This window comes from Aythya ferina, assembly GCF_964211825.1.
Source record: "Aythya ferina genome assembly, chromosome: Z".
NCBI lineage: Eukaryota > Metazoa > Chordata > Aves > Anseriformes > Anatidae > Aythya > Aythya ferina.
Window position 1 is genome coordinate 77415589 of NC_140299.1, and position 15183 is coordinate 77430771.

The 15183-nt window shown below is 37.6% G+C and overlaps 2 protein-coding genes across 6 annotated transcripts in view; both read right to left on the bottom strand.

The window, feature by feature from the left end:
• Positions 1 to 1313: 1313 nt before the first annotated feature.
• FAM151B (family with sequence similarity 151 member B) lies at positions 1314 to 14489 on the bottom strand. 2 transcript variants are annotated; one of them, XM_084505183.1, is made up of 5 exons: positions 14371 to 14489; positions 11825 to 11981; positions 8256 to 8473; positions 6450 to 6585; positions 1314 to 3945 (listed from the first exon to the last, which is right to left on the bottom strand). In XM_084505183.1, exons 1-5 carry the CDS (start codon positions 14396 to 14398, stop codon positions 3792 to 3794), a joined length of 693 nt encoding a protein of 230 aa, XP_084361309.1. In that variant the 5' UTR covers positions 14399 to 14489; the 3' UTR covers positions 1314 to 3791. The 2 variants fall into 2 exon arrangements, with proteins under 2 accessions (XP_084361309.1, XP_084361308.1); XM_084505182.1 differs by lacking the exon at positions 14371 to 14489 and adding an exon at positions 13146 to 13308.
• Positions 13434 to 15183, bottom strand: part of ZFYVE16 (zinc finger FYVE-type containing 16) — a 32262-nt gene continuing 30512 nt past the window's right edge. For all 4 annotated transcript variants that reach the window (XM_084505162.1, XM_084505160.1, XM_084505163.1 and 1 more), the window contains exon 18: positions 13434 to 15100. In XM_084505162.1, the coding sequence (XP_084361288.1) occupies positions 14939 to 15100 (162 nt within the window). In that variant the 3' untranslated portion in view covers positions 13434 to 14938. The remainder of the gene's footprint in view (positions 15101 to 15183) is intronic.

A 15183-nucleotide genomic window follows, 5' to 3' on the forward strand; every position in this document is an offset into this window, starting at 1 on the left:
CTGTCCTACTGCAATTAGGAGTAACTGCAGTACGTAGTGAGTATTTTCTTTATATATCCACACTGAAAGGGTAATAATGCAATAATTACAGTGATCTGCAGGAAAAAAGACAAGTCAGGAGTAACAGCATCCAGAAGAAAGTATCACCATCTTACTTCACTGCAAAGACAGCTGTCAGAGCTCAACCAGCAAAGCCCTAGAAGAGAGGCAAAGAAGTAGAGACTCACACAACACTCTGGCTTGGGATTTATTTAGGAGCTTTTGCACATAGGTCCGTACAAGATTTGTACATAAAACTCTTGGTAAAAACTGTCAGTAAATACACCAAACTAATAAATGATAATCCTAGGCATTAGGGAATCACATTGCATAAACATACAGACTAAAGAATAATAGTCTACAAATATCAAAACACAGCATCAAAAATCTATCAATATTACTTTTCAATTGAAATTTCATGATGTATAATATTGTTTCATGGTAGAAAACAACTTCTAATTAACAAAGCTTTATGAAAAACGTTTCTTTAAAACAACAACAAAAAAAAAAAAAACAACAAAAAAGAAAAGAAAAACAGCTGAAACATTTTGAACTTCACAGCACTGCTAACTGCTATTACTATAGTTTTGCTTAAAGAAAAAAAGGAAGGAAAGGAAGGGACTATTTTGTTGCCAAATTATTCAATGAAGTACAAAAACTTTCTCCATAATTCACTCTCTGTCTTCTTATCTGTACCAGAAACACTGATTTGCACAAGGGGACTCAGAAGTTTCACATACTTTCCTGCAGCTATTGCACAATCTCTATTGATAGACAAAAGATAACATGCACCAGGTGCTGGAATCAAATTCTTCTGTCTCCATGCAGCACAATAAAAATCACAAGTGCTTGAGGTCAATAACATTAAATAGGCTTTCATGGAAAGTTAAATGCAAAATAAATTTGAGATAACATTAGCAAATGGCTTAATCACAGACAGCCGACTGGTAAATAAAACGTAAAAGGTTTTAATCTATCTTGAAGAAAAAGACAGTTGCTTTTTGTGCTTGTTTGTTTTCAGTCAGAGTAGGCCAACACTGAATAATTCCACTGTTTTTAAAGAATTTTCTTTGAATTCACAGTACATTTGAAAAACACACACCTCAGAAAACTAGCTTCTGTTTTGGTTTAGTCATTACACACATTGCTTCTGAATTTCATTGAGTAGTTATGGAGGATTAATGACGCCACCTCTCTTCTGTGACATTATATTATCTGTTTAGTAAGTTCCATCAAATTCGCAGAAAAATATATGACTTGAGCTACATCTGAAGTAAATTTCAAATGTTTTATTAATCAATTAATTCACCTGGATATCCAGAACAAGACCTAATCCATTAAAGACAACCGGGTTTGTTATGTAACAATGACAAGTATGTCTAAAAACTTGGCTGAAAGATAACAGACTAAGTAACATTGCTGGAGAAAAAAAAAAAATCCACAAGCAGAAGGCAAAACTCCTAAATAAAGTTTTAAGGACAAGGAATAGATCATTTGCAGGAGAAAAAAAGGAGACATCAACAGCTAGAGCAACACAAAACTTTCACAGATAGCTGTTTCCAACAGAATAAACAACTGGCTTTCATCTCATCTTTACTGTCTTACTGCTAGCCCCACAGTTAACACATCTGGTATTACAAGGAGATATTACAGCATGAAAACAGAGAAACAAAGTCAAATTAATTTATTTTTATGCAAGTCAGACCAGGACCCAAGCCCTGGTTCCTGCAGGAAACTAACAGAGATACATGGGTAAAAAAAGAAAACAGAGAGAAATTCAGATTTAAAGGATAACCCATAAAGAATAATCAACTTCAGAGTATTGTCAAACCCTTCTGTCACTGCAAGAATGCTTCATAGAACTCACTCCAGCACTTTGTTTAATCTACTTTCACACGTCTTGTTACCTTAATTGATTTTTCTGGTAATCAGACTGTGTCTTCATTTAATTGCATCTGACTATCTCTGTTTATTCATATATTAGTCAGTGATATTTCTTCTACGATGTCTGTATGCTTAAAAGTACTTCTGGCAATTGCTGATAATGTTTTATTACTTAATAGTTTAATCAGTTTTAACAACTCCTAATACTTCGGGTATTAAAAAACCTGAACTATACTATTTCATACTAGCTTGCTGTATGTACTGTAGACTCAAAGCAACATCCAGAACTTTGGTTAATGGGACCTTTGGTCAGTCAAACGTCCTGTTCTCCCTGGAAAGGAGTAAGGGGAAAAGGTCATTATCCAAGAGTGTTCCTACATGATCAGATCTGTTTTCATTCCTGTTCAGGTAACAGCTCCTGAAACCTGGGTTGGTCAAAATGATCTGATTAGAAAATGGTCCTTAAAGTACTTAAACTATTCACCATAGTTATGGCAAGGAAGGAAATAGTTAATGACTCTTCTTCCAGTGCAATAGCAGTGTGCCCACAAAGCCAATAGAAACAGATGCTACAAAGAATAGAGAAGATAAATCTGTTCAAACCTGCTCGTGTTGGCATAGTTAACTAAACAACACATCTTTTCTCCCAATTCATTAAAAGGAATCACACTGACAAAGTTGACCTTTTGGTGGTTGCTGCCATTCATTTTAATAAATGCAGGCAGAAGAGAGGCAAAAAAAATGCTTAAATTAGGCCTTTTCCTGCAGATGACAAAGAAGGTTACAATGAGTTTATTTTTTCTGAAGGGAAAGTTTAACTTCCGAAAATTTTTGAAATTGCATTCTGTGAGTCAAAAAGACATCCAGTACAGGGGAATGTAGAAAATAACTGTACAATCACAGAAATGTACAGTTTTTGTGGTAAGCACCAATTACTGTACAGCTATTTTACTCTTAAAGCCTCTGCCTTTCAAAAAGGCTACAACAGAGCATTTTACATAGCTACTCTTACACTTAAAATTTAGTTTAAGACTCTTGAAAGAACAATCAGCACTTCTCTATCTTATAAACCACTGTAGGTCTTTTTAATACTGTAGCTGATACATACTTCACTGCAATCCATCCATGTGCTTTAAGTACAGGTCAGAATTACAGTTCATTTCACCATCTCTCTCTGCCCCAGTGCCTCTTTCAACTACAGCTACAACTCCAGCTTTTCACAGTCCAGGGACACAGTGCATGCTGCTGACGGCTTGGAATGCATGGAGGAAAGCCATGAAATGTATGACTGCCACACTTCAATGAACTTGATTAGTTTTAATTCAGGAAAAATAACTATTTTATCTGCCCGGGACATGTAGCATCACGCATCCCACACCCAGCAATCAGAATCGTCTATTCACTAGGACTGAGAAAATTTTCTATTATGATAGCAGTAAAAATGGAGTGTATCAGGTTGAGCTACAAAATAAAACCTTTCAGAAACTGTGTATCTCTGTACGTACTACAACCTCAATTCTTGTCCGCCTGTATAAAGTGTGAACTGTTTTCCTTGGTGGACATCAGGTGTCCCATAACTGGCTTACACAAAAGCAGTTAGTAGCAAATTACCATGGTCCACAGCTACGCACTGAGGCCACCCTCCTCTTTATATGCTTGCAGGGAACAAGTGCTAGAAGGAGAGGGGAGATGCATATAATGAGCAAGTAACAATTCTGACCTATCAAAGAGGCATTACCTATTTGGGAAAACTTTTAAGAAAGTTACACAAAAACTTCCTCAATAACCACGGGTATGTCCACTGAAGGAGAAGTTTTCATGTTTAAAGAGGCGAAGTATTACAAGGTCTCAGCTCATGGGCTTCATAGTTAGCATTCTATTCCTATGGCTTTTTTGAATTCGGAATTTTGTGGTTCTAAGATGTCATAGTAAACCCTACTTTTATCAAAGTTTTTTCGGATGTAAAGCAAATCTTCTACAGAATACACGTCTTCTTTCCCTGTCCAAATGGTGAGGCTGTACCTATAAAAAAAAAAAAAGAGAGAGAGAGAGAGAAAAAAAAAAATAGAGAGTAATTTAAAGGATATAAGACAGAAAGACATTGCACTAATATGCTTTTAAAATTAGTCAGGTCTATGGTATCTTAATTTTAGCAATGAAATTACATACCAAAAAATTATCTCCTTTAGATTTCATAGTTAAGCAACAAAAATTTATGAACTACCCGAATTAAACATCCCTATCCTCTTTACCCATTCACATCCAGGAAAATCATCTTCCCCCACCCTGCATTTGTGCTACAAGGAACTGTGCTGATGGTCTCTCTACTTGTCTTATTACCACAATGACTTACAATTACCAGGAAAATCAATTCTTGAAAATGCTACTCCAAAAACGGGCATGCTCCAACACATGCTCAAAGTAGTTTGCACAGGGAGCCTACTGAATGCTTAGCACAGACAGGCTAGCATAAGAACATGATTGCAAGCCTCTAAATAAACCTCTATTTGATGAAGGTGAATGACAAGTTGCAAAGGCCACATTTTTTTTTCCTTAGAGATGAAGAAAATCACACAGTTTGGTTCTAGTAAAATTTAAGTTCTTGCAACTACAACTAAATTTGTTAGAACTTCCCAAGGAGGAGGACTGCAAATTTTTAAAGATGGATAGTTATCCATTACCCAACACAATTTATACCGAGCCTGGTTCTTGTATGAACTATTCAAGGAATTTTCAAGGAATAAAATAAGCAATGCATGGCAGATATCCAGCAAAGAAATTTCAAGCTAAACATTATGTTTGATAAAATAATAAATAGTTACAGAGCTACAGAGCAATAGTTACAGAGCATTATAACAGCAAACAGGAGGCAATCTTAATAATTGGTGATATCAGTCTCACATTTTCTCACATATAGTGATGACATCTGATTAACTGGATGTATCTTCCATACCATATCATGCATGCTTTTCTCATTAATTGCGCAGACTTTATTATAACTTTTTTTTTCAAAAAAAAAAAAAAAAGCATTACTGTCCATAATATCCACATAACAAACTTTTTTTTTTTTTTTCTCTTTATTAAAACTGTATTAATTTAAAACAGAGGTAAATCAAGAATGTAGCTGTATGTCAGCAAAGCCAGCTCAGGACTTTCTGACTTCTAATGCCACTAAAAAATTGAGAATTTAAGGATGAGGTGAAGAGAAAATCCTACTATTTCAGTGGGAATTATGCTTTTATACACTGAAGAAATATTTGAGAATGACACAAATCAACAAAGATATTCTTAACATAACGGTATTTAGAAATGATTTTCCCAGTTTACAATAATCAACACGTCTCTCTCAATTCTCCACTGTTAACATGAACGCTTAATTTTTCTGCCTTTTTTTCACTAATTACTTAGAAATTTTTCAGGAAACTTTTTGTATTAAATTCTCTGGTTTGTGCTTTGACCTTGCTTAGTGCTTAAGGAACAACTTTATTGAAGTGTAGGTAAGCAGAGTAGGTGAAAAAAATGAGTAAATGGCAGTGTGTAAAAAGCAGATTTTATTCTTCTTCTATAATAGGCAAATACATGTTGGCTATGAAATTGTTACGGGTTTATAAGAACAGTTTTTAAAAGGAAATATAAGTTGGTGTTTGGAAACCACTTAATATATTTCAAGTTCCTAATCCAAACAAGTGTGCAGCAAACTTACTAACTTCTGTAGCACTGGGTTTGGCTGGGATGGAATTAATTTTCTTCATAGCAGATCAGTATGGGATAAGTTTTGGAATTGCGATCAAAACAGTGTTCATTACACAACATCATGCACAGCAGTAAAAACTTGTGGGACTGGAAGGAAGTTTGCCAGGGTTGCTGTTGATAAGGCACTGGCTGGGCATCAGTGGGTTAGTGGTGAGCAATTGCTTTTGCATTGCTTGTTTTTCTTGGTTTTGCTTTATTTTGTCCCTCCTCTTACCTAGAAAACTGTCTTTATCTTAGCTGATGAGTTTTCTCACTTTTGCCCTTATGCTTCTCTTTCCAGTCCTGCTGGGGTGATGCCCAGCTTCCTACCGAGGTTAACAAATTCCAGCTCAAAAATCACCTTTGATGTTTTTATGGCACATTATTATATAGCATACAAGTAACCTAATGCAAGGAATATATAAAATGTCAGTATTAAGCCTCATTAATTCTAAATTGCAACATCAAACTGCTTCGTCTGTGTAACTACATTAGTCTTATGAAATATATGTAATGGAATTGGATTACCTATAAATCTAATTAATCCTATAAAAGATTCATTAACTATAAAAAGTAATTTTAAAAGAGGCTTTTGAAGTGAATACTGACTAGTCATGTGTGATAAAACAATTGAAGAACTGATGGAGTTGAGAAACTAAAGGAATAAGCTAAAAGAAAATATTTTCAATTTAATTGGGATAAGCATGTACATATAGATGCACTGTACTTAATATAACAAATACGTACCTTTATAATAAGGACTGCTAAAATTGAAGCAAGTCCCTCAAACTTACCTGTCTGACTGTTGTATTAACCAACAAAGCTCAGACATGGACTGTCGTACTAATGCTGCTCTTACAGGGAAGGTAACAGGCTGGGAAAGTGCACTGCATATGTGAGCCATCTCTTTCACCATCGTCCAGTCATAGCCTACAACAAAGGCCATTTAAAATAAAGACATGATGATTTATAGAACAGTAAGCTTGCAAGACAGAACAAGAGCAAACAATGGTTTTGTGAAAATCAGATAAATCAAAAAAGAAATCACCAAATGATTATAAATAAAAAATGTCCATGTCTCAATACTAACATGGAAAAAAGAAACTTATTTACACTAACTGCAGTGTTATTTTGGATAAAGGTACAGAATGTAAAATTTTTAATGTCCAGGAAACTGTATCTTTACTCTTTCTTTAAAAATGCGTTGCCATTGACTTCTGTATGTACTAGTTTTAACATGACTGTGGCCCTAAAAAAAACCAGAAACATTACAAAGAAAACAACAAACAAACAAACAAAAAACAACAACAAACAAACAAACAAAAACCACTAAATGCTAGAGAAGAAGCAATCTAAAACACTTGTAGTGCTTGCTGCTGAGATTTTTACAAGCACTGGAGATAAAATGCTGTTTAACTTTCCTCTTACTTCTAAAGGCTATGAAGATCTTAACTTCAGTAACATCAGTTAATCATTTGTTGCTCAATTACTCTACTGCAATGTAGGTACTGCAAAGCCTACAAAAGCACAAAATTTTAAATAAAGGTTTTGTTGGGCAAACAGTAACTTGAAGTTGTAAGCGTTCAAGTAAGTTGTTTCTCTTTTGTCTTACAGTACATCCATCATTAGCATCATCATAAACTGAAGTTTTGAATGAACAACATAAAGTTACATGTATTAAAAAAGATTATTCAGTACAATATTTCCTATGAGCATTTCCAACAACTTCTTACTTGACTGATAATACTTTGGAGAAAATACAAGCCAAAAAAAACCCTCTATAACATACAACACAATCATCATAACAAAATTCTAAATCTTGCTAATAAATAATAAGCAATTTGGAATGGTTTATAATTTTGTCACTGTAGTTCCAGATGATACTAGTGGGAATTGTGTCATTGCACACAAATGCATGGGCCCTGGAGTAAAAAATCCCTACAAAGCAGCTCTGAGAACTGTGAGAGGATGCCTGTAGAAAAGATCCTAAAATAATGTTTACACATTATAGATTTAAACTTTAGTTAGGGATTAACAATAACAAACTGCAACTAGATTCACAAAACTGAGATTTCCAAAAATTATTAATATCAATAACTTGGAAAATCTATAGCACAAATTCAATTCTTCAATAGAAATGTTGAAAACAATGCTGACCAGCAATTTGATTTCAGTTGTCTAATGAAAGAGCAAAATCATAGGTTTTAAAACTTCCAGCTAATCAGTTTTTCCTTAGGAACTGTGCCAGAGTTCTGATTACCATTCCGATCCTGCCAGGATTCAGGGAGCAGACCACCTGAAACAGAACTCAGGCACTTTGTCCCCAAGAAATTCTGCAGTACGTGAGAATGAGAAGAACAAAGTACTGCTTATTTTGACTGAAACACTGGATTTTCACACAGTTCTGTTGCAACTCGAAGACAGAACTAATAGCTATGCAACACACTAGCAAATATACATCAAGAAAGAAAACAATTCTTCTTATACTCACTACTGTTTTCAAACTGACAAGATGGCATTCGATTTATTTTGAATCAACTATGAAATTAATTTGGAGGGAGTAGGCTATACAGCATGTGAATTAAATTTTCTACCTTTACCTTTATTTTGCTGGTCAGGGTGCCACCCAGTCGTCCACCCCAGCGACAAGGTTACGTCCGGGAAAACCGAAGTGACGGTGTCAAGGAATCCTTTCGCATCCACGGCGCTGCTGCTCCCGTTCGGTCCTGGCAGGATGTCTGCGTTGAGCCAAACAGGTCGCCTCAGCTGCGGCTTCACACGCTCGAGAAGCTCCAGGGAAGGCTGTACGGCATCTAGACTGTGCCAGCGACACGCAGAGGAGGTGAGACGCCTTACCAGACCGAGGATGGGAAAGGCACCGTGCGTGTACAGGTGGGGAAGTTGATGAAAACTCCCCACGTAACCCAGGCAGCATCTGAGCAGATGCTGAAGAGCCTTTCTACCACTGGGTGACTGCCCAAAATGAACTGCTTCATGGCTCGTACTTCATGGCACTTCTAACATCAGGCTTTGTAAGACTTGGACTTTATTGGATGCTTGGTAAGGACTTTAGTAAAGGAAGCCACAGCAGGCTCTGGCTAACACTTGTAATCAGATCAGACAACTGGGCTGACAATACCTGAAAGCCACAAGTGCTGTCATAAATCTAAATTTATTTCTTCTATTTGAGTATGTTCCTGAGGCTTATATACTACCTGAAGGCTGAAAGTAGTCTCTCTCGACCTAGCTTAAAATGGTACATATTTTGTCAACAACTAGCTATTTCAAATCCTGCTGACAGAAAAAAATTACCTTCACATCTGTGCAAGACAATGCACCTGTATTAGGACAATAAAAAGACAAAAACTGAGCATTTTGGGCAACTAACAGGGTGAAAGGGCACTCATCTGAACATTTTAACCCTGGTAGTGGTTACTCCCATAGCTCAGAAGTGTGGCATACCAGCGGCAGCATGAAGTCTGCACATCAGATGCTCATCCTATAGATAATTATTAAGTATGCGATGTCGTCACTTGAGCAACCGATGTAGAAACCTCCTGTAAGCATTTAACAAAATGTTGTAAGTCATACAACATTTGCTACTCTCTTAAATCAAAATAAAGAGCATAGCTAGAAAGCAAGCTATACCCTTTCCCCATCCTAACAAAACTTTCAGAAGTTTTGTAGGAAAAAAAAAAAAAAAAAGAAATGTAGAATAATGGGGAAAGGGACTGAATGCCAAGAAAACAGATAATTTTTCTCACTCAGCAAATTAATGAACATTCCACATAACATTCAGGAATTTGAAATTGTTATGGTCAGAGTCGTGCTTTCCTTATTAATAGCAAGGACCTGTGTTTTCTCCTGTGAGTCCTTCTCACCATTTTGTAAGGTTGGTTCTGGAACAAGCTATTCCCAAACGCAGCTCAGGATGAGGTCAGATGAATCATGTCAGGATGTTCAGCCAGACATGAGAACGGCAGCCAGCTGTGTACCCTGAGCTGCCTGTGTTACTTACTGTGAAAAGTCATTTTGTACATTTTAACTTCTGTGTTGTTGAGAAAACTGCATATTGTCAGGAATTCCACCCAGCACTTTCAGTTATTAAGTACTGGCTCCACTGGCTCATTTTTTTTTTGTCCCAGAGAAAAGCTAGTAATGGCTTGAATTAACATTATTGGTGTAAGTATTTTTCACATCTTATGAAGCCAGAACACTTCACATGTTCCCAGAACTAATATGCAGGTGATTCTCCAAATCAGCAGACTGCCTTCATTTTTGCTGTAAATTGCATTACAATGTAAAGAGAAACAAACAAACAAAGCAGCATCTCTCGAAAACAAGACAAACACACAAAAAAGAACCAACAGCCCTATATTTACTCCACAGCACTGAGTAAATCTGAACAAATTAAAATGTATTGTTGACTCCACTTTAGATGATTCTGGCATTTTTGAAATGTGACTCTGAAGTCCTGTTGCAGAATACATTAATTCGAACAGGAAATGTGATTATGTGATTAATCAAGCTCACAGAGTAGAAATACAGAAAATATTTCTTTTTAAGCACCACTGGAATAACCTTCAAAACTTCAGCAATGGTACCCAAAGAAATATTATCCAAATGAACACCAACTTCTGTGTCACTCATTTGAATGTATCTGCACTGTGTGCTTGTATTTTTTAAATGCTTTTGTACAATCAGACTTTTATCATGCAATATAATTTTTAAAGCTTTTAAAAAAATCATTGCATTTGGACAGAAATTCCTTGTAGAAAAAAAAAAAAGCAACAGTTTTTAAATTAATTTCAGGAATAATTAAGACTGAACTGAAAAAAAAAAGAAAACCTCTCTACTTCTCTTATCATTTTTCTTTCCTGTCTAAGCTGACTTTTAGAGACTCTGTAACAATAAAAGTCTGCCCCCAATTTCTGTATTCTCATGAATTTTTACATGAAAACTGTGATTACATTACACAGAAAAACAGGTACAAATTTTATAGCTACCTAGCAATTTTTGTGTGTCTATAACATACCAAGGCTCCTTTAAAAGTGCGGCTGGATTCTCCATCTGCTGCAAAAACTGATGTACACTGATCATCAGACAAAGCTGAAGACAGGAATTGCAGAGATTATGTCTGAAAATCACAGCTCACTTTGAATACAATTTCAAACTTTTCCAAGCAATTCTATGAGCTTTTCAGGTGCATTTTCCAATAAAGCTAAGGAAACGGCATGGTTAAAATTGAAAGCTGAAAGTGAGAAGTTAGACCAAAGAAATTGAATTTACTTCAATATACATGCAACTTACCATACTGACAGTAATAAAGCTTTACTGTATTACAAATCACACTCAAAAATTGCATCATGCATGGTGAGAGATCAGACATTCAAAAGAATGCATTTCATTCATGAATTGAGAAATTCCCAACAGACTGTTAATATTGGAGATGATGAGGGAACAGAAGTCCTCTCCTTTAAAATAAATAAAAAAGTAAGAAGAGTTCTGGAAAAAAGATATATATGCCGATAGGGGATGACTTTTATTTATTTATTTTTTAATCAATATGACCTTCAGCAAGCCTGGAATAAAGCTAGCTTTTCAACAAGCTGTTCAGAAGCTCCTTAAACAGCCTTGACACGTTCATTCCCTTTCCAGAGTAGAGAACACCACTGAGAAACCTGCAGAACAGCAGGAGTGACATGCATGCTGCTGGGCAGAGAGAGACCCAGCGTGCTCAGCCCCATCTGCAGCCCGGCAGCCACGCTGACTTCCAGCCGAGAGGCCGTCTTTCCTAATTTATTTGCCCAAGCAGAAAACTGGTGGGAGTTTTCCAGGTAGGCACTACCAAGTCAATTTTCCCAATGGGAGAATTTTGCTCAGTGGCAACTCGGAAACAAGTTGACTTGACATGAAATCATCATTTGTGATTAAAAACACTTTAAAGCTTTTACTCTTGAAACGCATTCAGTAATTCCGACTATGATTCACTACAGCTACTGTTCAGTAAGGAAGGAATAACTCTAAATTGCACAATCAGAAATGGTTTGGTTTACGATCACCAAATGATATCTCTACCTGTAAAACTGTTAATTGCTAATAAGAATGATATATATATACAAATATATATGTATATGCAGTATATACAAATGTTTTTGTCTTGAAATACCTCTTAAAATCCAACTTGATGCCTTTATCTGTGTTGACAATGACATCCAGCCATTCCTGCAATGTGATGTCACTGTCTGTTTCAGGCGGATGAGCCATGATGGGGTCTCCCTTGCCACCACGGAGAAGGACATCTGCTTCTATCATGTGAGCCTCACCTGTTATAAAAAGATGAGTGCTGTAAGAGAAAGCAAATCCAACAGCTCGTGTCTGCTTCAGAATCACAACTATTGGGAAGACTGTGCACACTCTCCCCACAAAGCTCAGTGACTATGAGTTGCTCTGTGTGAAGCAACAGCGATGCATTTTTGGGGTAGTTCAGTCAGTAGGCACTTCATAAATCTACAAGCAAGTGCAAATTGATTTTTGAATGCACATTTAGCCAAGTGAACAGCAAAATGAATATCCCAAATGTGGATCCACTCTTGCTAAATTGTTTCACTCCCCAGGCTGGTGAACTCACTTGAGCCAGAACTTCAAGAAAATGGTAGCTGAAGCTCAACACAAATGAGTGGAAATCTTAGGAAAGCTAAAAGCTTTTGATAACAGCTTCCTATAGTGAGAGGTATCTGAGAGCTTGGACAGAGCTAACAGCTTTGCAGTGAATTCAATAAAAACGGTTACTTAGATGGAAATAGTACCAAAAAAAAAAAAGATGATGATAAGCTTGACAAGCTCAAAAAAAAGATATTGCTGATAAAAAGCAAATCAAAAGTATCACATATATTTTGATGTTCACATAGGTTAAAATTCACTACAACATACTGCTCATAAATGACTTGAAGTATGTAATTACCTGGAACCAAAAAAAATGGAAAAGTAGTAAATAAATTGTCCTGTTGAATCCAGTACATCTTACTGTGTGTGTTGGAGCAGTACCTAATTTCAAACCATCCTGAAAAGACCTAGAAGAGAATATACAAGGCCAAAACTGCTTGTGAACCCTAACTGCTTCTAGAAGAGGGGCAAAATTTGCTGCATATCCCTGACAAAGCTGCCACAAGCACTCGTCCCCCAGCACTTCGGCTGCTGCTGGATGGGGAGATGCCCAAAGCACATCCAGCTTGAAGGTGATGTTTTCACTTTCAGATGTTTACAAACAGATGTGTGTTATCCACAGACGGCAGTGCCGTCCCCTCGGGTCCTGTCGCTGTCCGCAGCGAGCAGAGCTCAGCGCCTGCCCCCGCTCCCCTCATGAGGCAGCAGCGTGCCGCCATGACGCCCGCCCTGTGGGCTGAGCAAACCCCGGCACCTCCTCTCTCGCCCCTCCTCTCCTCTCCTCCTTGCCCTCCGCCATCTCCACCACCCGCCCCGGCACTCACTGCTGGCGGCCTCCCGGGCTCTCCGCCTGCTGTTGGCCGCATGCCACCAGCGGACCCCGGCCCCGTCGCGGTGTGCCAGCCGCCCGCCCCGCTGGAAGTGCTCCACCGCCGCCTCGCCCCAGCCTCCAGCACCCAGCGGCGCCGCCATCGCCGGGCCCGGGCCCGCCCCGACAGAGGCGGAGGCTGCCCCGGCTGCAGGGGGGCGGGAGGGCGGCCACAGCACAGGGCTTGAGGGGGGTGTGAAGGGTCCCGGAGCCCCCCTGAGGGGAAGAAAGACGAGGCTTCACATGAGTAAGAGGGCTGTGTTTATTTAAATAGCCGGTAACTGTGTGTCTACACTGCTGTTTCTTTCACGGTCCATGCGTGGCTTTGCTTGCACCCAAGTGCTCCTCCTGTGGTCTTCAGCTCCTCTCCAGAGTCAGCTCCTCTGAAGAATCAGCTCGAAAGTATCCCCAGTATCCTCCACAGCAAGATCTTGATGAAGCCTGAAACCTTCCAAAAACTTGCCTTTTAAAGCACGGTTAACAGCAGAGCTGATTAGGTTAAAGTTACAAACTGTTTTTGATACAAAAACATGAAATATCCCCTATGAGCATCAAGAAGGCATCAAAGTTCTAATAGTCGCATAAAACGGTACCAACATTTTTACTGAAAACAATACAGACCTTGGACAGATTTTGTTTTGGTTCTGTTCCTGGTAAACAGTTGTGACAGTTATCAAACCTTGGTTCACTGAACCTTGGTACAAATCACATGCATCACAAGTACATAAATAGATTTTAATGACCCAATATCAAAAATACATCCTATACAAGAACCGCAAGTATACTAAAGCGATCTGTTCATGAAAATTCACACAATACATTTATTGTCCCTGAAAACAAAGGTGGCTACCAACAGGTGACAAAAGCAGTAAATGGAAGCAGAAAAAGTATTGCAGAAACCTTGTCTTACTTATTGCTACATGTAGATTACTGCAAAGGTAATCTGGCTTTTTATTAATCCTTGAAAGGTCAAATTGCATCAGGACTTCTGAACACAGAGTAAAGGAAAAAAAGTATCAGTATTTATAAAAATAGCATCCATTTAAGTTAGATAAGTCCTTATAAATACCAGAATGAAATCAGTTTTCTATAAAAAGGAATTCAGAAGCATATGTTCCTGAAGCACCAGCATAATATCCTAGTAATTCAGGACTTCAACTACAAAGTCTTCATAAACATACCTGCAAAATTCTTCCTTGTGCTGATCATAGACGAGTGTCAAAAAGTGTGCACTTATATTTGCACTGACACGTGAAGCTTGCAGTCAGCTACAGATCACATATTTGAATCTCAAATGGCAAGAAAACAGTTTTGTGCCAGCTAAGTATACTTCAGTGTTTAGCTCATATGCACATGGAAAGCACATGCTTCAGATTGAGATTAGACCTAACCACAGCAATTTCTCTAATACTTATCTGAGGTTAAGAGGCAAGATAATATGGCTTAAAGTTACACTACACAAAGTAAACGCTACAATTGTGTAAAGAGGTAACAAAGACTGCCCTCTTCATCAACTGTATTAAGTGTAAAATTTCAGAAGTTTAGGAAACATTACAAATTACAATTCTTTTGTCATAAAGTAACCAGCAAGAGTTGGTGCTTTTTTTCTTAAACAGTTTGAAAATCCATTAATGAAAATCCATTAAAACAAAACCAGTCTTAAAAACTTTTATCATTTTTAGTGTTTGACGCATCACAACTTTGGTATTCAGAGCTAGCAAATCAGTATCTTGCCAGTAACTGGCCTCATCAAAACAGATGTTCTATAATGAAAAATACTAATTCCATTTTCAATGGTAAACTTGTAGGATCTGACATCCCACCATGGATCACAGGAATCAGAGCACTGTCCAATTCATTCAGATAGTACTGTGGAAGAAGTTGACCTCCGGATCCTGCCAAGTACTCAACCTAGAATGAGAACACATCTATTTTAACATTTTTTGTAACTAATAAGATGACACAAATGCGTAGTATCTTGGTAAAACAGTAGT